The sequence below is a fragment of the Dasypus novemcinctus genome, chromosome 15 (genome assembly GCF_030445035.2).
Source record: "Dasypus novemcinctus isolate mDasNov1 chromosome 15, mDasNov1.1.hap2, whole genome shotgun sequence".
In the NCBI taxonomy this organism is placed as follows: Eukaryota; Metazoa; Chordata; class Mammalia; order Cingulata; family Dasypodidae; genus Dasypus; species Dasypus novemcinctus.
Genome location: NC_080687.1, coordinates 60,094,459 through 60,120,251, shown reverse-complemented (window position 1 = coordinate 60,120,251; position 25,793 = coordinate 60,094,459). Strand labels below are relative to the sequence as shown.

The 25,793-nt window shown below is 38.3% G+C and overlaps 1 protein-coding gene across 12 annotated transcripts in view; it reads left to right on the top strand.

Moving 5' to 3' along the window:
* Positions 1 to 25,793, top strand: part of SCEL (sciellin) — a 110,356-nt gene that overhangs the window by 32,586 nt on the left and 51,977 nt on the right. For 7 of the 12 annotated variants that reach the window (XM_058276517.2, XM_058276519.2, XM_058276524.2 and 4 more), the window contains 8 exons: positions 11,078 to 11,155; positions 13,331 to 13,399; positions 15,710 to 15,769; positions 19,992 to 20,036; positions 22,379 to 22,438; positions 22,736 to 22,795; positions 23,467 to 23,526; positions 24,973 to 25,032. In XM_058276517.2, coding sequence (XP_058132500.1) covers positions 11,078 to 11,155; positions 13,331 to 13,399; positions 15,710 to 15,769; positions 19,992 to 20,036; positions 22,379 to 22,438; positions 22,736 to 22,795; positions 23,467 to 23,526; positions 24,973 to 25,032 — 492 coding nt within the window. The remainder of the gene's footprint in view (positions 1 to 11,077; positions 11,156 to 13,330; positions 13,400 to 15,709; positions 15,770 to 19,991; positions 20,037 to 22,378; positions 22,439 to 22,735; positions 22,796 to 23,466; positions 23,527 to 24,972; positions 25,033 to 25,793) is intronic. The other 5 variants (XM_058276522.2, XM_058276525.2, XM_058276526.2 and 2 more) reach the window with 3 other exon arrangements.

Genomic DNA, 25,793 nt, shown 5'->3' with positions numbered 1-25,793 from the left:
TCTCTTTCATCTTCAAAAATTACCTCCTAAAACCTAATATAAAAAAAACCCTAACAGCCTTCTTTACTTTTACAACCTATTCATGTGGTACCCTATCTCTTTCTCTTCACAGCCATAGTTCTTGAAAACTTTTTTCTTGATATGTCCAAATACAACTTGCAAAGGTTTTTAATAAAGATGTGACTGGGAAGAGTGGTAATGTTACCCTTGTAAAAGACCAGAGCAAACTAGTTAAGACTATTAGAAATCCCTATTTATAAGATCTTTGGCCATTTTTAGGAAATGAGACCATCTCTACCACCATTACCATGGTAAGGATGAGTAGTAATGAGAAGTTGGTAGGGTAGAAGCCAAGTCTGGCATGGATCTTATACCCTCCATACAACTTTCTCAGCTAAGGAATTGCTCTTGCCATCTGAATCCAATAAGTGTATTGTCTACAACCCTCATTTTGCAATTAATTAGGAATGACCTTAAACATCACTTACTTCTGCAATATGCTCATCAACTAGAAAGCATTGTCTTACAACTCTGAATCATAAAGTAGATTTATCCATAGTAATTTGTCAACAAGTTCATACTGATAGATTGGTTTCAATTTTTCTTATTATCTACAAGAAAAGAGAATGAATTTCCCTTGAGCCAATATTCTGTTTGTCTCTTTGTAGTTAGATCTTATTCTATGTTGTTAGGCGATGGTGACTACATAAACACATTTTCTTGTCTCACTCTGTCTCTCTGTCTCTCCCTGTCTCTCTCTCTCTCACTTCAAACATGTGTTGCACTGTGTGCTAAGAGCACAGTTTGCTACATGCTAGGAATACAGAGCAATATAAGCCAAGATGTATAAGACAAGAAGCTCAAAGTCCACCAGGGGTGTCATTTTGAGCTGGAAGGGCAACACATGAAGGCGAGCCCTGACTGAGAGTGGACCCATGGGACTATGAGAAGCACAAAGATAGACATAGCCACAAATATATGGAAGCAAAGAAGAAGAAACAATGAAAGTGTGTTTGGGCTATAGTGGGCTCAAAAGAGGTAAATCTTAAAGAATGCATAAGAGTAAGTCAGATGTCGGGGGGAGAGTGAGGATGGAGCCATTCCAGGTAGAAAAGAGAGGGAGAAGCAAAGGTTCTGACACTAAGGGACATGGTGTGTGTGTGTGTGTGTGTGTGTGTGTGTGTGTGTGTGTGTAGAACTATGGGCTTTCCACCCAAGGGACATTCACTGATTCACCCTTTATAGTTATGTTTGGTGGCAGCAGGGAATGATTCAGTAATTGCAAATCCGATGTCATGTGGAAAAACCTCTTTTCAGGTAAGACATTATGGGTAGACATCCATTCATAATTTGTGGTAAACTTAAATGCCTTTACATAAATTTATGTGCTTATATTTTAAGAGTTAATGCAATTTCAACTGTTATGCAATTTGGGTGGATCGTGAAGTATATAAAGGAAAGTATAGATGTCATCAATATGGAAAATCCATAAAAAGTCAGCTAGTGCATATTTCCCCTTCCTACTTCTTCCATTTTAACATCTATCAGAAAGGCTGACGCAAAGCAAGTTGCTAACAATTCCTAGTATATGCCTTCATTTTTCAAGTTCTTCAACTCTTTCTCATCTTCAAACTCTTTAAAAGAGTTACAACATTCACCAAGCTTGAGTGGATAATGGAGCGGATAATAGGTGCATTTCATGAGAAATATGCAGTTGCATTACCATGATATGCGGAAATAATATTTCTGGGAAGTTGAGATTGAAGTGACTTTTGGTTTCAGAACTCAGTATTAAAATCTCAGTATTCTGTTTATGGTCATTCAAATGCTTCTGACTAGGTGATTTAGAGATTCAGCAGTTAAATGTCATGCAAACATTTTAGGAACCTTACTGAAAATGAATTCAAGTGCCTGCTTAACCGACAATATGAACATTTGTTAATGTTACCAGTTTAATGATTGAGGAACATCACTGAAACTGCCACTAACGACAACAATAACAAAAATTTTTCTGGAATCATTGTCAAAAATGGATGAGAAACTGGAATATTTGATAAAATTTAAAAGGTAAAAACACATCTAGGAATGTTATTCTGTAACTAAATGTTTGTTACATGCCATCATAATTTCTCATCATTATTCGTTTCATCCTCTTCTCCTTCAGTGAGTTTCATATTCAATTAGCTGATTGGTAGACATGGGGGAGGGGGAGAGAGAAACCCTGATTGATAAGTGAGTTACCATAGCAACCTGGCACCGCATTTATTTTTTTCTGTGTCAGTAATTATAAATGGTAAAATGTAACCTTTCTCATTATGCTTCAACATTTCTTTTTAACTCTCTTGGTACCAAAACCTCTACAAGATTTGACAGCATGCTAAATAAAAACAAGCAATTTCATTTTTATTTCAACAAAAATATTCTTTGTATTAACTAGAATCTGCTTTGAAAATCTTAAGATTCTAAAACACTCAGTAATATGTCAAAGTGCAGTGATTTTTAAATCATACCTGAATGTCTACATTACTCATTCTCAACATGCAAAATAATGAAAACATTAGCTCGAGTTAACGTTCATTATTTTTAAAACCTGTTGTTTGAATAGCACTTGGAGAAAGATAATTCAGAATGTGTAAATGAAGGTTTTAACATTTAGCAGTGAGTTGCTTTTTCCTCCGTTCCATGGAGACAAAATAGACAGTCCCTGACTTCCTAACAGTAGTTTTAAGTAACACATACATTGAAAAAACAAGTGAAAAGAATCCCTGCTTTCTCTGGTCCATATTCTCATCCCCCAGGAAGCTTCCATGTAGAGAAGTAAAGGAAAAGCAGCAGCTATGAGAATCAGGATATCTAGGGTCAACCTGCCAGCCCGAATTATTTTTAAGTGACAACTCCTTCTGCCCAACCATACATACCAGTCTGATATATTTTTAAATTTATTTAACTATTTCATTTTTTTGCCTGGAACTCCACCAATGAGTGTCATAAGTTTGCTTACCTCAATTAAAACATTGAACATTCTGACAGGTTAAAAGAGCTGTTTTCTGGCTCTTCAATTACATAAATCAAATTTCTTTCCTGCTGAAACTGTGCAGAATTTGCACACACTGAGGGAATGGAGAGTTGGATTTTGTGAGGAAGAGTGGAAGATGGCTTTGGAGTAGGAAGGCTCTGGGAGGGGGGAGGGCCTGGGTGGGGGGTGTTGTGGGTGCAGGGAGCAGACCCTGGCACAGAGGCTGTGCAAGACCCTGAGGAGAGCAGTGGGAACAGGAAGGAGGTGGGTACAGGCACGCTGCTTAGGAGTGTCCTCATACCCAAGGAACAGGCTCCACTTCTCCCTCCTCTCATCTCTTTCCCTTTTCTCTCTGGAGGAAAATGGAGTCATACATACACAGCCTTTTGAATCTAGCTTCTTTCACTTAGCACAATGCATGTGGGATTCATCCATGCTCTTGAATATATCAAGAGTTTATTGCTTTTTTTAATTGCTGAGTAGTAATTCATTGTAAGGATGTGCCACAGTTCATTTATCTATTCACCACTTGCAGGACATTTGGGTTATTTCCAAAGTTGCACGCAGGTTTTTGTGTGAACATATGTACTTGTTTCTCTTGGGTAAATACCTATGGGTGGATTTGCTAGGTCATATATCTAAGAGTGTGTTCGACTTTATAGGAAACTACCAAATTCTTTTCAAAGTGGCAGTACCATTTTGCATTCCCACCCGCAATGTATGAGAATTCCAGTTGCTCCATTTCCTTGCTACCACTTAATATTGTCAGCTAAAAAATATTTTACCCATTCTAACGGGTGCATAGTATATCTCATTGTGGCTTTAATTTACCTTTGCCTAGAGACTAATGATGTTGAGAGTCTTTTCTTATGCTTATTTGCCATCAGTACATCTTCTTTGGTGAGTTATCTTTTCAGATCTTTTGACTTTTTTTTTTTTTTTGGTTAGGTTGTTTGTTTTCCTGTTGAAGTTTGAAAGGCCCTTTTTAAAAAATAGGTTCTGCTTACAAATTCTTTGTCAGTTATGTGATTTGCAAATATTTTTTCCAATGTATGACTTGTTTATTCATTCTCTTAGTATTGTATTTTGCAGAAAAAAGACTTTTTAATTCAATGGAGTCAAATTTATCATATTTTCTTTTATGTTTAGCATCTTTTATGTTAAACTCTTTGTTTAACCCTTGGTTATAAAGATTTGCTTCTTTGTTATATCCTAAAAGTTTTACAGTTTTACATTTTACATGGGACGTCAATGATCCATTTGGGTAAATTTTTGATGCTGAAAAATTTCAGCATCTGTGTACTCAGATCTCCTTTTTTCTAATAACTAATAATAGTTGCATTATTCGTATGTCTTTGAGAAAATATATAATGAAAAAAAGTTGCTATGAATCTAGAAATACATAAAATATGAATTTGAATTTGAGAAGTGTAGTATATATATGTGCAAATAAATACCAAGTGCTTGGAGACTTGAGGATTTGACGATTCCTTGAAATAACACATCTTCATCACCACCTAGTGGTTCACCATTCACAAATCTAGACCAATTGTTTCATAATGTAGATAAACTCTCTGAGAGAATAAGTGCTCTTTCCAGGATCAGGTGTAGAACATGGATCTCCTGAGCACTAGTCCAAAGCATGTTCCATTACTGTAATATGATTTTATTGAAATTGTCACTGGTTGCTAGAAAGCACATCATCACCACATTTAAGCATTTATCTTGTATTCTATAAGCTATTTGTGAGCATGGCCTACACTTTTTCTTGTTTTGAATGCCTCATTTTGCCTCATACACTGCTATATGCCCTAACATTATAATTTGGCAATTGTGGAATAAGTGCTTATTGTGCTAATGGCCCCAGTAAATTATATGTATAAACTTCTTGGGGCAAAGATATATTGCAGAGCAATCCATTGTCATTAGACTTGCTAGTGGAAATACCCAGAAGAGCACTGACTAGATAAAAGGAGTATAAAGGAAAAGGTGTGGGCAAAAACTAGGTTAAAATCCTGATCTACCCCTCGTGATATAGACGTGGAGTGGACACAACCACTCTAAGGTCCATAGGATGGAGGAATAGAATATGGATTAGAGTGGACTTACTGATTTTCTATTCATGAACTATTGTGATTAGTAGTAATCGAAGAAAATGTGGCATTGGTGTGGAGAAAGTGGCCATGGTGGCTGCTGGGGGTAGGGAGTGGGAGGAAGAGATGTGATGTGGGGCATTTTCAGGGGTTGGAGTTGTCCTGGGTAGTGCTGCAGGGACAGTTACCAGACATTGTATGTCCTCCCATGGCCCACTGGGTAGACTGTGGGAGAGTGTGGGCTATGATGTGGACCATTGCCCATGAGGTGCAGCAGTGCTCAGAGATGTATTTACCAAATGCAATGAATGTCTCATGATGATGGAGGAGGTTGTTGTTATGGGGGGAGGAGTCGGGTGAGGGGGGTGGGAGGTATATGGGGACCTCATATTTTTTTAATGTAACATTAAAAAGATAAAGCCAAAAAAAAAAAGCCAAAAAAAAAAAAAATCCTGGCAGAGCCACTTACTAGCAGAGTGACACAGGTCAAATTACTCAACTTTTCTGAACCACAGCAAAATATGAAAAGAAAAATGCAACACATGGGGAAAATATATGAATTAAATAAAGTAATGTGTGTGAGAGCCTGGCAAAGTGTCCGACACATTATTGAGATTCATAAGTTTAAGTTCTATCTCCCTTCCCATTGTTGGAATAAAATTTCTATTTGTAGACTTCAAAAGCTAAGCACAATGGAAAACGAAAACTAAACTCTCAGTTAAGTATTAGTCAATTATTGTTGGCCCCACTTAGACCCATGCCTTAGGAAGTATATATGGAAATGTTCTTCCCAAAGTAGGTCTTTGGTGGAAGTCACAAAGCCAAGCAAGTTATGCAGAGAGCCATGACCAAAGCAAGTGGTCCTTTCAGTGGCAAGCAAAAATGAAGTAATAGAACCTCCTTTCTTTACAGTGTTATTTCTATTAGCTAAGGTCTTTAAGTTCCTTGCTGTAAGTTCCCACATTTCTCTTGAGAGCTGTCTTTTCGTTCCTGGACATTATTCTTTATTATTCTATAATATGGTGGCATGGATCCTGCAAAGGTCTTGTGGAGTGGCGGTAAGGCTGGGGGTAGAGCCTGGGTCAGTGCAACCATCTGCAACATTAGGGTCTCAGAGCCGCAGTCTGGCAGGTTCTTTCCACATGAATGTCTCTTGTTTCCTTCTCTTCTAATATTCCTGGCTACAGCTTCCTGTCTATTTCTTGCTTAGCACCCCAGCTAAGCATTACATTGTCTCTTGGCACAACATGAATAACTTCCCTCATTGCCCTCAGAGGGCTTGGGTTCTGTCATCTGTGGCTGTCACTGCAGAGCTGTAAATAAAAGTGCCTTGAGGTGAAATAATAGCATTGCCTGGCCTCTGGCCTGACAGGGGTGTAAATGCCCCATCCTCGGGATTGAATATGCTTCCTCTGCTTTTCTTGGCACTCATAATCTTATGCCTGCCTTTGCTTTACTGGGCCTCTCCAAACCATCTCAGCACTGTGTACCCAGATCTCCCTTTTTCTCTACCCTCTTCTGCCTCCTGACCCTACCCAATCTGTATTTCCCCACTTCTTTGAGGGCTTAAGACAGTCAAAATGGAAAAAAAAAAAAAAAAAAAAAAAGGTCATTAACAAAATCCTGGCATAAGCAAAGTTTGGCATCATCCCATTTCTACCTTTTGTAAACCTCCATCCCATCTGATGACCTCTCTCCTGTCTGTCCGCAGATACCTGGTGCCCTCTGCAGCCCCCTTATCACCCAGGAATGAACAACCGCATCCCCTTCCCTCTACCTCCGTGAGGAAAGCATGTTATCAGCTAATTCACAGATAGACAGTAAAGACTCAGTATGGCTCAATACATATACCCAACACAGGAATTTTTTTTTTAAAAGAAAAGGAGGTTATAATAGATATAGTAGATATAATATCTAATTGTGGAATTGGACACTAAGCCAGGTTAGGGAGATTGTTTCAATGCATATCGTTCTTTCTGGCGTGTCATACAATGCAAGCATGCTATAGAGTGCCTGGCAAATGGCTAACTTGCCCAGATTGGAAATGCTCCAGGCCCCTCTTCAGCACCTATTTCCCACATCACCAAACAGAAATTCAACCAATCACTCCCTTATTAATTCATTCAATGCTTATTTCTTGGGTGCCTATGTCATACACTATCCTAGTACTTGCAATATAGCTATCCTTTTTAGGAGTTTCCAATTTAGTGTGGAGATGGAAAATTATGGTGATTCAGAATACTGTGACATGTGTTATGAAGAGGATGTGCTGTGGGGATGCATAGGAAAGTACCCAACACTGCTTTGGGTTTTACTGGAGGCAGTAGCACTGCAGCTCAAGTCTGAAAGGCAAAGAGGAAGTATCTAGAAGAAAAGGAGAGGCAGGTATTCCAGAGGAGAGGGACAACATAGTAGGGTGACTTCAGAAGAACAAGTGGGTTCAGGAAGAGCATGACTGTAATCTTGGCTCTTTATGGAGTGAAAGCAACAAGAACCACAGCAATAGACATTTATTGAGCACCTACTATGAGCCAGGCAGTGTTATAATGGATTTGCATACCTTTCTGCTGGTTCAGTGCTGCCATCAACACAAAAGCTAGAGGCCCACACTGCTTTGTGCTCCACTGCTGGCCCCACTCAGCACACTAGTGCCCCCTACCACACTTTGTAGAGAAATCTGTAGGACTAGTCCCATCATGTCCTCCATTCCTATTTAAATTGGCTCCCCAAAGGATTCCTCTTAGGTCATTATCACCTGGACCATCCCCACAGAACCCTGTATATTCTGAAACCTGACCCAATCTAATGTCTTCATGACCTCTCAAATTCTTCCACTGTGCCTTTGTGTCTGCCATTATCATCAAAGCCTCATCTCTGAATAATCGCTCATGTTTTAAGGGTCTCTCCCAAGGAAACCTGCCTCCCCCAAAGCCTTCCTCTCAATGAGGGATGTTTCTCCTGACCCCAAGAACCTGAGAGCCTGGAGGAAGAGTAGGGTTCTGGTTATTCCTCATTGTTGCTTCCCGTCAATTGTAACTCCCACCTTCTTAACACCCTGCTTTTCTCCTTGGACCGTGCTATCGTGAGCGTTCCCCTCTTATTGAAATCAGCTGAAGGTCTTGGATGATTTCAAGATCATTCAGAGGCTCCTTCCCCACCCTGGCCTCTCTCTTTCCTGGCCTCTCCAGGAATCTTGTCCTCTCCTTTACCTCAACCATGTACTTTTAAGGCCATACCTTTAAAACCATGTCCCTGACAAAATTTCCATTTCAAGGCTTTCCCTCTCTGACTCCCGCCTTCCTATCTTTCCTGCTTACTCTCCCAAGTCTTTGAATCCAACAATTCCTCAGGGCCCACCCCAACAATCCATTGACTTTACCATCTTTGCACACTCCACCCCTCACATCCTCCTCTCCCTCTATACCCATTTTAGAGCCCATGGTTCTACTGTAATCATTTCCTTACACACCCCTGTCCACTCCCTTGCCATCATTCCCTTTGTTGCACTCACGTGGCTAAATCATAAACTTGGTTAAATCCAACTTTCTGTTTATTCTGTTCCTGCTCCTGGAGCAACTGAATATGGCAAGAGAAAACAATGCCAATTGGCTCTATTTTAGTTCCATGAGCATTAACCTCGACTGAGCCTTTGGTGCTGCCCAAGGACCCCTTGAGAGGCAGCAAAACATGCAAGGGCTTATGAAGTTACAGGTCCTGGTTCAGAGTCCCCACTCTGCCCCTCACTTGCTTTGTTACCTTGGGATATTCGTTTTAACTTTCTGTGCCTCAGTTTTTTAATCTGTAAAATGGGAAGAACAATGCTTACCTCTAGGTTTGTTGAAATGATTAAATAAGTTAATATATGTGAAGTGCTTAGAAAATTTCTGGCACATAATAATTAAAATATAAGGGCATACTGTTATTATTATCATTGTCTTACATTTCCTGAATCCCACTCCCCTAGAAAACCCTTTCACATCGAATCTCTAACTCCTGCTCCCCCTTTTCACATTGAGCTAATGATCTTGATTCCCATTTCACTAAGAAAACAGAAGCAAAACAGAAGAGAACTTTCTCTACCCTGAGTCCACCAATGAATCTCACCTGTACCCATATAGTTCCCTTCTCTCTTGCTACTGTGGATGAGCTCTCTGTGCTTTTATCTAAGACCAACTGCCCCACTTGTGCCTTAGGTCCTGTCCTTTCTCAAGGATGTATCTTCAGCACGTTTCCCTTCAGTCTCCGCATTACCTAATTTAACCTCTCCACTGGATTCTTCTGATCATCATACCTACATACTTAACCCATCAACTTCCAGGTGTCTACTCATCTCACTCTTCCTCTTCCCTGAAAAACACCTCAAATGAAATCTCTACATAAATGGCTTTAACTCTGTACCACCCATTTTCTCTTAAGTCCACTGCACCATCAAAACTGTTCTCATCAAAGGCCACTATGCTAAAATTCATGGTAATTTCCCAGTGCTTTTTAAATTTCATCTATTAGGAGTATTTGACACAGTTGATTACTCCTTTAAACACTTTCTCCACTTGGCTTCCAGGACATCAGGCCCTCCTGTTTCTATGCTTTTCTCCCTGGCTACTCTGCTTCAGACTCTTCTTCTGTTGCCATCTCATATACCTGACCTCTAAATATCAGAGGGCCCCAGAGTTCAACCCTTGGCACTCTTTTAGTCTCTACCTGCACTGATTCCCTTGGGATTCTCCTCCAGTTTTAAGTGCTAAGTACTATCTCTAAGGTGATGATGCCCGTATTTATACGCTCTTCCCCTGGTTGACCCATGCTATTACTTACTTCAGGTCTCGCCTCAAATTTTACTTCACAGAGAGGCTTTCCCGGGCCATTCCAAATAAAATAGTGCTTCCCCTACCCCCCATTGCTCTTTATTTTTCCTCCTTTATTTTTCTTCATAGCACTTTTCTCCATCTAGCATACGTTTGTTTATTGTAAACCTTTTGAGAATAAGGATTTTACTCACTGTTGTGTTCCCAGCACCTGGAAGAGTACTTTGCCCACAGAAACCAACCTAGAGATGTCTGTTGAATGAAAGCATGATCTCAGTTAGGCTGACAACACCCCAACAGTCCTATTAGTTAATTTATTATAGATGAAGAAATGGAACCAGGTTAGCCCATTGTCACACAGCTGGCAACTCAGGCAGACTGATCCCAGAGTCCATACTCTTCCCTAGTGTGCTACAGAAGCCACAAGGTGCATGGAGCCTAGAACACAAGGAACCTTCCACTAGGTAGAATGGAATTTATCTTGAGTGAAATAGGGGGGCGGTAGAGGGAGGTAGGGACTGTGACATCCTTTGGAAAGGTGCCAACTCATCAAAAATATCCACGTAATGGCCTATCTCCAGGACCTGGGACATTAAATCATGACAGTTGGTACTTTGTTGGCAAGTTTAGACTGACAGTACATCTACTTTACTAGCACATCCAATCAACCTATGCTGAAAATATTTATGGTAGATTTAGTTAAGAGCTTTAAATCAACTTCACCTTGAGATCTGTGGAATTGAAAGCATTACTTCGTCTTTCCATAGCATCCTGATAGTTGACATAATTCCTAAAGAAGCTTATATGTTAATGCCAAGGACCATTTATTTTGCTCTTGTGCTGCTAACCCAGAATGCCACAACTTGAGCTAGATATTCTAGCAAAAATTAAGCTGTTTAAAGAACACATTATATTTTAAGCTATAGCAAAAAAGATATTTTTTTAAAACCTGATTAAATGCATTTTTAAAATACTCATAATTTGAATGTCTGACCTCTTTAAAGTTTGCTTCTTCATGGATTCTTACCTTTCAGGCTCTTCATGCACAGGGGTTGTGAGATGCATGGGATATTTCCATGTAGGCAGTAAATACAATTGGTTAATAAATGCTAAAATTTACCATGTTTCCATGGTGAAAGGATCTACTGTTTTCTGTTTTGAAGGGAACCAACTGTCCACCCTCCAATACCTCCAAAACCCAGATCTCCTGTTTCTTCTAACCAGCTGAGGCGGGATAATAGGTAAAAGCTAGCACTCCAGAATTTATCAAAATGAAAATGTTCAAGGAAAATGAAAATAAATGAATTATTTACCTGGTTTGTGCAAAGCATGATTATGCTCTGTGTGCACATTCACTAAAGAAGCACTTGTAAAGCTTTTTCTAATTTTATTTGCCAACCCATAGGTGTATTTGCCTTTGAATACTGAGGGCTATAACTTGTCCTATAGAAATATGCCTTCAAGATAGAAACTGAATATTATTCATGTGCAGGAAGTGTTTTTGCTCAGGCTTAATCTAACATGTATATATATGAAATAAAATTTTAAAACATATATGGATTCTATTTGCTACTAATTAAGTTTCCCTTTAATAGTTACATTTTCTTATCTAATGATGAAAGATATTCTTGAAACTTTGTGTTACTGCTTAAACCTACATTTATGTTAGAAATACCTTAGGGTAATTCTTTAATCTTGTTTGGACTCCTGAATTTGTAATTTATTTCAAAACTATCACAGATTTTGAAAAAAAATGTTCTAATTAACTTGTCTCAATCAGAAAAAAAACAACTTGCTTTTCAGCTTTGAATCTCTGTCACTCCATAATTAACACTTAGAAACAAATTCAGAGATTTAAAAATCTTCCTATGTGTTTCTGTTAAAACTGGTTAATCTCAGACCATTATTATTATGAACTTTTTAAAAAGAGCATCTCAATGAAGACTGAATACATTAAATCTCCATGATTGCCTGCCTTTGATTCTTTTGTATTTTCAGTGGTGATTTTTTGACACATGTAAGACACAATTATAAAACTATTCTTCAGTCAGCAGGTAACTTCAGCTAAAAAGTGCTGACTGGGCAGCAAGATTCTGTAGCATTAGGTATTCATTCCGTTGGGTTAAAAAACAGATCCAAATTTCTCTTCAGTGAAAAATCATAGGATCTGTGAAGTTTTGTCTTTAGGATGAGAGGGTGAATTTTTTTAAAGAGTCTAGACAATATTCCTTCATTAAATTAATGAAAAATATAGAACAAATTTAGCTTTTTATTTGTAAGATGGTTATAATCATATTCTTAGAAATAACTTCTCAAGTTTATTTTCTTATGTTATTTTCCTTTTACATTATAGTAATTAGTAATAAATCGTAATTTGAAAAGGATTTTTTAAAAGGGGCTGAAGTGGTTTTGATGCTGTCTAAATTCTAATCTAAAATAGGTAAATTTATTTAGAATCAAAAGTTGCTAAATTTCACGGGTATTGGTGTAATTCATTTTTACTATGACTTTGTTCTTCTGCCAGTGTTTAAAAATAAAACTAGGACAGCTTGCATGTTTTAAATCCTGATTACTTTAATCACAGCAAGATGATTTTAATGAAAGAACGTAAAAGGGAATCGTTTCCTTTGTAATTAATACATGTCCTCAGGAGTACAAAAAAATAGTTGAATATAGTTTCTTGAGAACAAGCAAGAATGTAGAAGGTCAGTCAGATGCATATACAAAGAGCAGAGAAAAGCTTTATATTACAAATCGTGACAGAACTTAAAGTCATAGAATTTAATTCTGACAGCTACTGTTCATTCTCAGTGTGTACTTGATAGTTATATTTCCCATTTTATTTGAGCAAATAATACTTGACAGTATTTTCTTTTTAGGGTAGGCAAGGGAGTAAAGAATTTATTAAGAAATAAGAAAATCAGAAAAGTACACAGTCTGAGGAATGGACCATGGGCATGCTGCAGAGTGAGACACACTTGATAATATTTAAATACGATACGTGTTTAAGAAAAAAATCATTCCTTTGATACCTAATAACAAAGAAAAGGAGTCTTAACATATTTAAATATTCCCTAGTAGGGGTAAGTATGAAAATATTTTACAGATGTCTGGAGACTAAAAAATACGAACATGAGCATATTTAGGACAAATATTTCTAGATATATCCAGTGATTTAAAAACATTTAAACTGATAGACTAAATTTTTAAAAAATAAGTATATTGGAGTCATTGGAATTTCAAATAGGAGATGACTGAGTTCCAGCCAACTAAAAGAGCTAAAGTAAAGTTTGTTATCTCAAGTAGTGCTATGGTTCTAACACACTTTGATCTTCTTGAATGTGCTTTCTTTTTAATTTAAATTTAACAGAAAAGTGTTTTCTTACCTAACAGACATTATCTTTATCTTTAAAAAGTAGGCAGATATATGCACCTAAGTCAGGTGTATATGCAGAAACCAACAGACCTTCTGAAAGAAATGCAAGGTATGCTGATCTGCTATCTATGTTATTTCAGAAACAATATAGTAGGCTTTATTATAACACTTTAAAGTACAAAACAATAATAAAATAGATATATCAGTTTTTCAAATTGCCTTCAATATAGTGGATAAGAAATATTTTTATATGTACTCATAGAATTGTTTTGCTTTTATTTTTAATCTACATTTAACATTAACAACCAAAAATTTCCTAACATGAAAACAGAGTAAGATCAAACCTCTTAAAGGCAAAAAGGTTTTTGTTCACCTTTTTATTTCCAGATCTTGCCCCAAGGGCAATCCATGGGTGGTGTTAATGTATAGATGAATAGGTGGAAATATAGGCATACACTTAAGCCTGCTGTACAAAAGCGTTGCCTAGAATTGGCTGTGTACAGTCATGTTTGGCTACCCTACATCATAATCAGGAAGATACTCACAAATTGTGTGGAAGCCTTTGGGTAGGGTGACATTGAGTTTGGGTTTCTCCAGGCCAGTTCTGGTTTATGCCTGTTATCTTGCATATCTCATCTGAGTTAGTATTTGTTCTGGATCTATCTTGTTTTTATTTTATTGGAGAAAATACTGATTTTGAAAATAGTTTTTAAACAATGCTATTTTATAGGTCTATCAAAATAATAAAACAACTTGCCAGTCAAATAAATAGTTTGAAAATACCTGAATACTTAAATACTTCTCTTTATGTGTCTATTCTGTAGATGCCTGTACAATTGGTCTGGATGGACAGCTGTAAATGTGTTGTGAGAGTGAGAGAGAGAATGGGTACAGCCTGCTGAACCTTTTCCCTTACATTCTTAGGATCAGTAAATAAGCAAAATATTAGAGACTTTAATGGCTAGCTGCTGTTCATGATTTTTGTGTCTAGTAAGCTGTCTCTAGTATTTTACTATTGTCTATTTAAAAAGAAGAAAAAACTAATTTATTTCCTTTTCAACTTTGTTGCATTTAATTGGTATAGATTTTATAGTGTATTTTAGAATATAAACTGTTTAATTCAGAATTGAAAAAGACTTGAATACTTCCAATTTTTTTTATCATCTCCTTTGAGTCTCAGAAGAGTCTCAGTTTGAAACATAAACCACACGAACACCTGCCTTTGGGGAAAATCACGTTTCCCTTGTACAGAGTAATTTAAAATGCAATTCTAACTCAGCATTTCCCAAACTGTGCCACAGGATGTTAATGCGCGTTGTGAAAGAAGGGCATAATGGGCCAATACGTTTAAAAAGCACAATTAAAGTAGAGCTCTCTGCTCATACCTTCAGTATGCATAATATATTCTGAATTTCCAAAGGTAGGTTCCATTTCCCAATCTTGACTACAAATCCTTCCCTCATGTAACCATATTAATTTTTTATGAGACACTGTTTGTGAAGTAAGGGTTTTAATTGCAGGAAAACCTGTAAGGGGTTTCCTAATCATTCCTTTCCTTCATCCAGGGAGACTAACCTGAATTCAAGCCTATTAATATGCCAGGTGCTTTAATCTATTCTATAGTTTAAAAGTTTCCTTTCTTTCCTTTTGGAAGCCTAGGAAAGAGGCATCTCACCCCATGTGACAGACTAATTAAGTGTCTAGATATGTAGCTCAATCCTCCTTAGCTCTGGTAGATAAATCCGTGTTTATTTGCAGAGCTATTTTCTGCATCTTTTTTTGATATAGATTATGTACTTGCCAGATATTAAGTTTTTCTAAAAACAATAGGAAAAAAATCGACTTTAAAGAGGAAAATGTACTTAAATTTTAAAATTGTGCTTTATAATACATGGTTTGAAATCTTGTATGACAGCTATAAATGTTTTGTTATTTACATTTAATGGGCACACTTACCCAGGAAAATTGGGTAAACTTCTAGGATTTTTTTAAAAAAACAATTATTAAATACAAATCTGTTAAAGAAAAAACAAACAACAAGAGACCAAGTCCCATTTGAGACAGTTTACATTATGGCTAAATCTTTTAATCCCAAGACGCAACCAAGGTTTAAAGTGGAGAACTTGTCAGCAGCTAGTACAAACCCTTAGGAGAAACTGTAATTATTCCAGCGAGCACTAGGTGGCAGAGCAGATGCCCAGGAGGAATGACGAAAGGATGCGAGGGTTTGTGTGTCAACGGCCGAGTGTGCGTTTGTGTGTGCCACGAGCGAATAGGATAGAGCCGTTTTATTAATCTTAAAAATCCCCGAACAACACATACATGATCCCTTTCTTCACTGAAAATGAATGAAAATGTTTGACAACTGCAGGTATAGCTCTACTGCTCTTGATTTATATTTATTTTCCATTGTTTGAAGGAGTCTGGATGGCGACAACATTGTTAAAGTGGCCACTTCACCTCAGAAAACAGATAAGGGGTGAGCTCTCAGAGCTTTTGAGCTCGTTTTCTTTTATCGACTTTTCAAAATGTGTAACTGGTATCCTTAAAAGTTTCAAATGTGAACAGAATCCCCATGCTGTTAATTAATTATAATTTAAAAGAAGATAGAATCCGGGTCTATAAACCAGTGCCCCTGAATAGTGGGTGGAAACGACGTTCATGTCCACTCTTCTTCCTCTGCCTCCTCCTCCTGTGAATTCACTCGTCCCAGTGACCCCAGCTGCCTCCCGTTCTGAATTCGTCCCAAACCTCCAGTCCTGTATTTGCATTACTAGACCACATTTCTACAACTTTTCTCCCCGGCATTCCCCATTTGGGGTCATACATCATAGTCAACTCCTTCCCAAACTGTGCTGTTTCTCCAGACTACTCTTCTGCTCTTCTGTTCTTGCAGTCTTAACTTTCTGGAACCATTCTTGATTCCCTGTTCTTTTCCCCTCTAGGTAGGATCAGGCGTCTATGGATTAAGTTGTGAAATTCCCCTCATGCCCACACGGCCTCCTCAGTTCAATCCCTCACAGTTCCAGCGTAAGTTATTAGAGTAGCTATCCAGGTTTACTTACCGTCCTCCAATCTCTCCTCCTACTAACCGTGGCACTCCCGTGGCAGCCACATTGTCTACCCTATTGCATGTAAACTCATTCAAGACCTGTGCTTATCTAGGCTCCAACCTAACATTCCAGAGTGATTTCTGACTTCACCCTCATCTTTTCCTACATTCAAACCAAACTAAAGCCACTTCTTCCTACAGTTTCCAGACACTCTGTCTTTGTTTGTGCCATTCCACATCTGGAGGCCTTTTCTAGCCTCAAAGCTACCATCTCAATCTGTCCAAACCCTACCTACTTTTTAAGATCCAGGTCAAAGATCACCTGCTCTATGAAGTCTTCCCTGAGTGACCCAGTGAATTGTGACTTCTGCCTCTTTCAGCTGTTAGAGACCCACCATTCATATCTTTACAGCACTAAATCAGATTCAGTTCTGTCTCATGTTACTTGTGTAAATGTCTTATCTTTAAAATCTCTGAGGGAAGAGATTGTGTCTGATTCACTGTATGTCCCTGCCAGTGTCTGACATGATACATTGTACAAAGTAGGTGTTTATATAATAGATTATGGTTTAAAAAAAAGTAGTGAAAAACACCTTGAGTATCAATATTTCATAGTTTAAATCCCAAACACATGCAAAAAATCTCCTTGTTTCATGGAATTTAGAAATGCTCAGAATGTTGCTAGGTATTGCAGTCTCAGTGAAAAGAACTAACAAGAAGAAACAAAATTGCTTTCTTTTTTTTTTTTTTAAAGATTTATTTATTTATTTAATTTCCCCCCCTCCCCTGGTTGTCTGTTCTTGGTGTTTATTTGCTGCGTCTTGTTTCTTTGTCCGCTTCTGTTGTCGTCAGCAGCTCGGGAAGTGTGGGCGGTGCCATTCCTGGGCAGGCTGCTCTCTCTTTTCACGCTGGGCGGCTTTTCTCACGGGCGCACTCCTTGCGCGTGGGGCTCCCCCACGCGGGGGACACCCTTGCGTGGCACGGCACTCCTTGCGCGCATCAGCGCTGCGCATGGCCAGCTCCACACGGGTCTAGGAGGCCCGGGATATGAACCGCGGACCTCCCATATGGTAGACGGACGCCCTAACCACTGGGCCAAAGTCCGTTTCCCCAAAATTGCTTTCTGTACAAATTCATAACCATACTGGGAGCTCTGAACCTACGGGGGACTATAGAAAGCATCATGAATGTGTCTTTTCCATTTCTTTCTCTAGTCCAAAGGCCTAGATCTTTAATTTTATTTGTATGTATGTGTGTGGTTAAAATTTTGGTTTTAGTAGATATTTGGTGATATTCTGGTGGGCAGTTGGGCTGTTTGAGGGATAAGTGAGTGAGGTTAAAGGTAAGTGATGCTTTGACTTAAATCAAACAAAAACAGTGAGAGGTGCAGTTAGTTTAACTTCCCTGGCCTTTCTCCCTATCCACAACCCACACTTCCCATAGCCTGAGGCAAGCATCGCAGGGAGAAGTGGTTGCTTAGACAGGGACCAGGGAAAATGTCTGTTGTGTACACATATTCATTTCAGAGTATTACTATGGGCTGTCCACAGGGACTAGAAATAGCTTCTTTAGCCAAGCTGCTCTTTGTGATACTCCTTTGTGAAAGGGCGCATTACTGCTCTTTGATTAAGAGCATTTAATTTGTTGCAAATGCAATGGTGAAACTTAATATCCAAACCTTTCATCAATTTAAAGTCATTTTAAAAGCTCAACCTCTTTACCCAGAATATAGTCTCCATTTAATTTGGTTCACCATAGAGAGTCTTGCCATGATTTATGCTGTTTGTTGTGCTAAACTTGAGCAGCCCAAAATCCTGATAAGCTCATCATTGTGACTCACACACAGAAAAAGGTCTGGGGCTGAAATTGACAGGTTTCTTAGGTTTGCTCTTTCCCTCGGGGAGGCAGATAGGTTCTTAGTTTAAGAGTTGGATAGTAGAATTTCAAACAAAGAAACAATTATGGGGCACTGCCACAGCATTTGCCCTACAGAAGGATAGCATGTTAACCAATTTTGTCACAGGCAGCAACTTTTGTGTTTCAGCACTTATTCTCAGCCTTCGATCCCACCATTCCAATAGGTAATATTACTTTAAAGGATTCATCTCTGTGATGACTATTAATTTAATATAGTGTCAGTTACTCTAAGATGACTGACTCGGTTGCTAGTTCTGGCAATATGTTGTGCTAGGCATCTTCAAAATACCCACCTGATTCAGTAACTACACCTGTCCAAGACTTAGCCAAAGTCTTAGTTGTTCTAAATGCAGTTTTAAAAATTAATAGATTATTAGTATAGTTATGGACCATAGTTAGTGGTAATAGTCTGATCGTGTTATATCATAATCTGATATAAATGTGCCATAACAATATAATGTGTGCATGGATGGGTCATGTATGGGGACCCTGCACATTATGCAAGATTGTTTCATAAGCTCACAATTTTGCTAATAAAAAATGTAATTCATTAGCTAATTAGTTACAATTAATAGAACACATGTTTGTTAAATGAAAAATTTAGTACTGACAGGGCACTATTTATTAAAATGTCCAAAATTAATTGAGAGTTCATGATTTGTGAGACATCATGCCAAGCAATTTATATTCATTAGTCTGTTGATTCTGAGGTGGATATTATTATTATTTCATTTTAAGTAAATTTAGGGACAATTGAGGCAACAAGAGGGTAGGTGATTTGCCCAGTGCCACCAGTTAATAACTGGTAAATCTCGACTAGAACCCTCACTTCAGAGCCTCGCAGCTTCTGTTCCCACAAAGAGGACTCAAGAAGATGCAGACACATTGAGAACCCTCAGAAAACGTGAATTGAAAACCAGACGAGGAAGGTCAGAGAATTGGGGGTTGGAAGAAGACATGCTGTGAAGAGACAAAAAGCAAGAAACAGAGAATGCTCTGCTGGCTTGAGGAACACTCCTGGGCTGCAGGCTTGGGGTGGAGCTGAGCCCATGTGATCCTGAGGGATATTCTGGAACGCAGGGGTTTAGGTTAAATATGCTTACTCCTGAAAGAGCAGCCAAAAAGTTTTGCAGTTCTTAAACATGGAAATAGCAGAGCAATTTCAGCTCACCTGGAGTGAGGTGGAGGTTGAATTCAAGAAGGAAGCCAGACTTACTGATGTATATGTATTTTCCAATAGCTACTTTGTGCAAAAATGTTGTCCAAAGCTAGAATCTATAATTATACAACATACCTGTATTTATAGTTTCAGTTAAAAACTTGTATTAAGCATCCACTGTATAAAAGACACTGCTAAAGACTGCAAGGGATACAATGTAAAACAGAGGTCTAAATTTTATTGGTGTTGTATGTGTGTAGGGGCAAGATGTTTAATACTGAGACAAGTGTACAATTGCTACATTACAAAGTATACTAAGATAAGTCCCGTAAAGGAAATGAAAAAAGGAAAAATGCTCTAAGTGTTCAAAAATGTAGGGGCTCTTTACAGTTGGAGGATGGGAAAGACTTCTTGGAGGAAATCCTTGAAGGAGAAATGGAGGCTTTCACAGATGATAAAGGTTAGATGTATGCTGTATTTCAGGGAATTCAGTATTAATTGTTTTAAGTGTGAAACTGCCCTTTGACTCTTAATAGACTTTTACTGATGAGACATATTTTTTTCTTGCAAAAGTGAAGAATTGGAAAATCTCATCAAAATGAACAAAAGCCTGAGTAGGTAAGATTTAAAAGCATCTGTTTTACTCTATCACCGAACTGCCTATCGCAATGTCTTCTCTGTATGGGAACATAAGGACTCGCATACCAGGTTAGTCAAAAGTATCTTACAGGGAAGCGGATGTGGCTCAACAGATAGAGTCTGCTTACCATATAGGAGGTTCAAGGGTTCGATACCCAGGGCCTCCTGCTTCGTGTGGTGAGCTGGCTGATGCGCAGTGCTGCTGTGCACAAGGAGCGCCGACCCACGCAGGGATACCCCCACCTAAGGGTGCCCCCTGCATAAGGAGTGGCCCCTGTGCAAGGAGAGCTGCCCTGTGTGAAATCTCAGCCCAACCAGGAGTGGTGCCACATACACGGAGAGCTGACACAGAAAGATGACGCAACAAAAAGAGACACTGATCCCCTGTATCGCCAGATGAGAAAAAAATATCTTACAAATCTTTTTTTATAATTAATTTTTTAATTAGAGAAGTTGTAGGTTTACAGCAATATCATGCATAAAATGCATAAAATACAGTGTTCTCATCCTATCATTAGTGTGGTACATTTGTCATCATTCATGAAAGAACATTTTTATAATTGTACTATTAAGTAGAATACATTGTTTACAATAGGGTTCACTGTGTTGTACAGTCTTACATTTGTTGTTTTTTACATTTTTATTCTAGTAACGTATATATGACCTAACCACATTTTCAACCACATTCACATATATAATTCAGTGCTGTTAGTTATATTCACAATATTGTGCCTCCATCACCATCTTCCATTACCAAAACTGTACAACCAATCCAAATAGAAACTCTGAGTATCTTAAAAATCTTGAACAAAGTCTATGGGAACCAGAAATATCTAATCATTGTTATGAATGGTTATTAAAGTCTAAAGATACTAATATTAAGGTGTCTAATTTTTAAAATTCTATATATTTATTAAGGTTGTTATATAAATAATCACATATACTTAAACATGAATACACTAGTACAAAAATATAACTTGGTTTTATTACTGACTATTTTAAGTTTATTAGACCATCACAAACACCACATATTATCTTAGTTAACATCATCCCCTTATTTTTTAAAAAAGATTTATTTATTTATTTATTTATTTGTCTGTCTCCCCTCCCCCCCACTCCGGTTGTCTGTTCTGTGTCTATTTGCTGTGTCTTGTTTCTTTGTCTGCTTCTATTGTTGTCAGCGACATGGGAATCTGTGTCTCTTTTCTTGTTGCGTCATCTTGTTGTGTCAGCTCTCTGTGTGTGCGGCACCATTCTTAGGCAGGCTGCACTTTCTTTCACGCTGGGTGGCTCTCCGTATGGGGCACACTCCTTGCGCGTGGGGCTCCCCTACGCGGGGGACACCCCTGCGTGGCAGGGCACTCCTTGCGCGCATCAGCACTGCGCATGGGCCAGCTCCACACGGGTCAAGGAGGCCCGGGGTTTGAACCGCGGACCTCCCATGTGGTAGAAGGACGCCTTAAGCACTGGGCCAAGTCCGCCGCCTATCCCCTTATTTTGAATCATTTATAATTGCATAATTTAAAATGTGCTGAGAGAAAAATGAATAGTTGGAGTCTATTTTAAAACTATGCACAATTTTAGTTATCTGTTTTACTTTGCATAGTGACACATTAAATGGGCAATTTCCGAAGAGAGGGGAAAAAAATAAAGAAAATGTAGAATGAATTGATTGATTGAGGATCAAGAGATGTGATTTTCACACTCCACTTGACTGAATGGAATGATCTATCTAAGTGACTTTTTGCAGGCCACTTAAATTTGCTGGTTTTGGTTTCTAGACCAGCAGTCACAGACTCTACACCTGCTAAGGCTGGGCAGGTAAAAAGGAGTAAAAGGGGCTGACTGTGAGAAACACAGGAGTGCAGGAATTGAGACAAAAGGAGAACACACCCCGTCTGAAGTGCCAGCTGGTTCTCAGCTTCAGCTGACAGTTGCCACGTGTCCTAGTGTTGTAGGACATTTTCAGGAGATTCTAAACTTCCAGGTGTCTATGTGTAACAGCCATCTTGTAAACACTGGCTCACAATAAAAATAGAAACACCACGTGAACCCAAACAGCACATCTGGAGACTGATTAAAACTTGTGGACCCGTTTGTCTCTCCTACTTCTATTTTTTTCTAAGGTCCATTACAATCTAAATTTTTAGTTCATGAAAATTCCTGTTTGCAATGAAGCAATTAAAAAAATTTTAGCTCACCTTTCCCAACCAGCTTCTATTTCCTATTTTGGATATAAACCAATCTATGTTTCTATTGAGTTAAGTATCTGTTATTACCACTGATGAGTTTTTTGTTGTTGCTTTTTAATTCATTTAAAGAAATCAAGGTCTTGATGGTCTCTTCAGAGGAAATCTTAAGGCAGAGCAAACAGAGAAAAGGTAAGTGCAGCCATCTCTAGTCTGAAAATATCTCCCAGATTGCTTGTCTTTTTCTTTTAGACATTAACTGGAAGGGAGTTTCATCCTCTGGCATGGAAATGTACTAGCAGATGGGGTAGTGCTTTCCGTTTTGTACATTCAGTTCAGACATAATTGCCCAGAAGGATTTCTGCTCTTCCATTCAATATGAGTAAATGAGCAATTCGTGAAGAATGTTTATTGTATCTGACCTTTCTAGATACCACACACTTTCATTTCAATATACAGTCTTTTACTTGAATTTCTTTATGTTTAAAGAGCCAAAAGCCTTGAAAACCTCATCTGTGTGAACGCTCGGACAGACAGAGATGGCAAAGGGTAAGATTCAAACACAACTCTTACAGGCCAAATTGGTTGAGTCCAAACCATACTCCAGTCTCTGAGTGATAGCCCCTGCTTAGAGTGGGGTCAGCAGGCTGGTGGAGCAGGCCTGGATCGGCCAGGAGGTGGGTTACTGTCTTGGCCCTGGCTCTAGGTGACTTGCTCTGGGCAAGTCTCTTAACCTTGAGAGACCTCTTTTTCCTGATCCCATAAATGAAGGGGATGGCCTAGATGATATCCATTCCTTTTTATAGCTAAAAATCAAAGGAATCCAACTGGCAGTTACAAGTAGTGGACATGGGCTGGTTTTATGAACTAAATGTATTTACTCTTTTACTCTAAGACATTTTGATGCTGCGCGCATAGCCACTCACCACTGAAGTCTTTAGCAGGTACTAAGGCACTCTTTGATTGAAATCTTACTAGAGTCATTTCACACATATAGCTCAGAAATAGTGGTATATCTCAAGGTCAAGAGCCATCCTTTTATTTATTCTGAATCATAAAATGATTAATTAATTATTCCTAACTGAACTGCTTGCATTTGAAAGATTAACTGATGGTTCTAGACTGATAACCGATATACTACAAAATTAACTTATGTTATTGATTTCATCTTTCATGTTGAGAGAGACTTAGATTACTGATTTTATTTTTCATGTTGAAAGAAATCAAACTCTTGACAGTTTCATCAAAGAAAATCCCAGGGCAGTCAAGAAAGACAAAGGGTGAGGATTTTCGACATTTCTCTACTAATGTGTTCCCCCAGATTGGCTGTTTACCTTGTATTTCCTTAGTCATTGCATTTGCCTTCCTAAATATGATAATTATTTCTATTGTCATGGTTGTCTTTAAAAAAGACTTTTTATTTGTGTCAATCTGTGCACAGAATGGTACTATAGCTTTCCAATTCATTTTGGCAGATGTGTTCTCTACTCTCTCTGATTTAGAACATTTAACAAAATCTATATGATGAGAAGTGTTGGCAGAAAAAATCACACAGACATTGGATACTTAGTAACAACATATTGTAATGTAAAAATGCACATAGTATTACAAGTGATTTTTTACAAATGGAGAACAGATAAAGGGGGGAAACAGTCAATCCTCTATGTGTGATTAAATAAGCTTTATAGGAAAAGTTGGGAATTTATTTAAAAGATAGACTTTGTAAAGTTCCACAAAAACAGTAGAACATAGGAAACTAGGCTGATCATCACAAGGAAAGTACTTTGTGGGCTAGAACGTAGGAGAAAGGAGAAGTGATTTGTAATGTGGAATAACTTGATTACAGCCAGGGTTGGCTGCAGGAAGGACTCTGATCTTGTCAGTGTGGTAGGGAAAGAGTCCATGGGATGTGCAGGAGCTGTGACATCAGCCATCCGATCAGGCAAGGCTTGTCACAGAAAATTTAATGTGATCTTTCTGTTTCCTTCTTTTGTCCCTCCATTCCTCCCTTCTTTCTGGCTTATTTTGTAAAAGCCTAAAATGTCAACTGTCTTACCACAGTGAAACCAGGAGCAGATAAAAATGGCAAAGGGTAACATTTAGTCAGTTGGCAAAATTTAGGGATATTATCTTTCATTAACTTCCCTAATAGACTTTTAGCCATTGACATGTGAAAATTTTAGTGGGTATAGTTGTATTAGAAATTTTCCTACTTTTTATATGTAAAAGTACTGGAGTCATAATAGAATTTTTTCTACTTTTCCAAGGTTATTTTTGTACCATTTAAATTACCCGTGAGCCATTTATGAGAAATGACTTTGCCTGAAACCTCAGGATACTTAGGTTGAAAAGGTTGATCATTGAATTTCCACCCTGATGTGATTTTTATGCTTAGAGAAAACAATATCTCAATAAATTTATTAAAGTCAGCCCCTTGCCACCCCACACTTAAAGGACAAAGAAAACCAAAGCTGAGACCTGGTGGGAACTTTTGCTTTTTAAGCGATTCAGTCATTTCATTCCCAAATGTAATGTCAGGATAATTGGTGTGTCTCCACCCTTCTACTCGGTGAGTAGAGCCACTTGAATTAAATATTTCAAAGAGCCCCTGATCTTTTAGGTACTGATAACATGTTACTACTGTTGCCGGAAATCTGCTATCGACAGAAGAAATTCTGAATATATGTTTGAGTTGCTTTCTCTCTCTCTTTTCTCAATGCATAAAGAAACCAAGGCTTTGGAAGTCTTATTAAAGATAATCAAAGGACTCACAAAAATGAGGAAGGGTAAGTACAGCTCCCACCTTGGTGGTACTCAGCTTTTTTTTCAGGTTACATTTTTATACCTTATAAGAAATGGGAGTGTTATGTTTCTTCAGGTCCAGGTGAACTGTTGTACTCTTTAGGCCTATCAGAGATAGTAGGAAAAGGAATGTTTGTTTTTTTTCTAGGACCACAATTTTTTTTTTACAAGTTAACCCTCAGCTTTCGATTCTCTAACCGCATTATATTTTCTTTTTTTTTTTTAAAGATTCATTTTATTTACTCAATCCCCCCCTCCATTTTTACGCTTGCTTTCTGCTTTCTGTGTCCATTTGCTGTGTGCTCTCTGTGTCTGCTCGTCTTCTCTTTAGGAGGCACCAGGAACCGAACCTGGGACCTCCCATGTGGGAGAGAGGTGCTTAATCTCTTAAGCCACCTCAGCTCCCAGCTTTTTCTGTCTGTCATTGTCTTTCCTCTTTGTGGCTCCTTGTTGCATCATCTTGTTGTGTCATCTCGCTGTACCTGTCCATCACACCAGTTTGCTGTCTTGCTTGTCTTCTGCAGAAGGCACCGGGAACTGAACCCGGGACCTCCCATGTGGTAGGCGGGAGTTCAATTGCTTGAGCCACATCCTCTTCCCATGGGCCACATATTTCAGTTGCCTTTAAAGTAAGCGCAGGAAAACCTGCCATATAAGCTCATATTTGATATTTTCTTAAGCAATTCATAAATTTCACATTTTTTTCAAATGAAGAAATTAAAAGGACAAAATTGCAAAGTGAGAG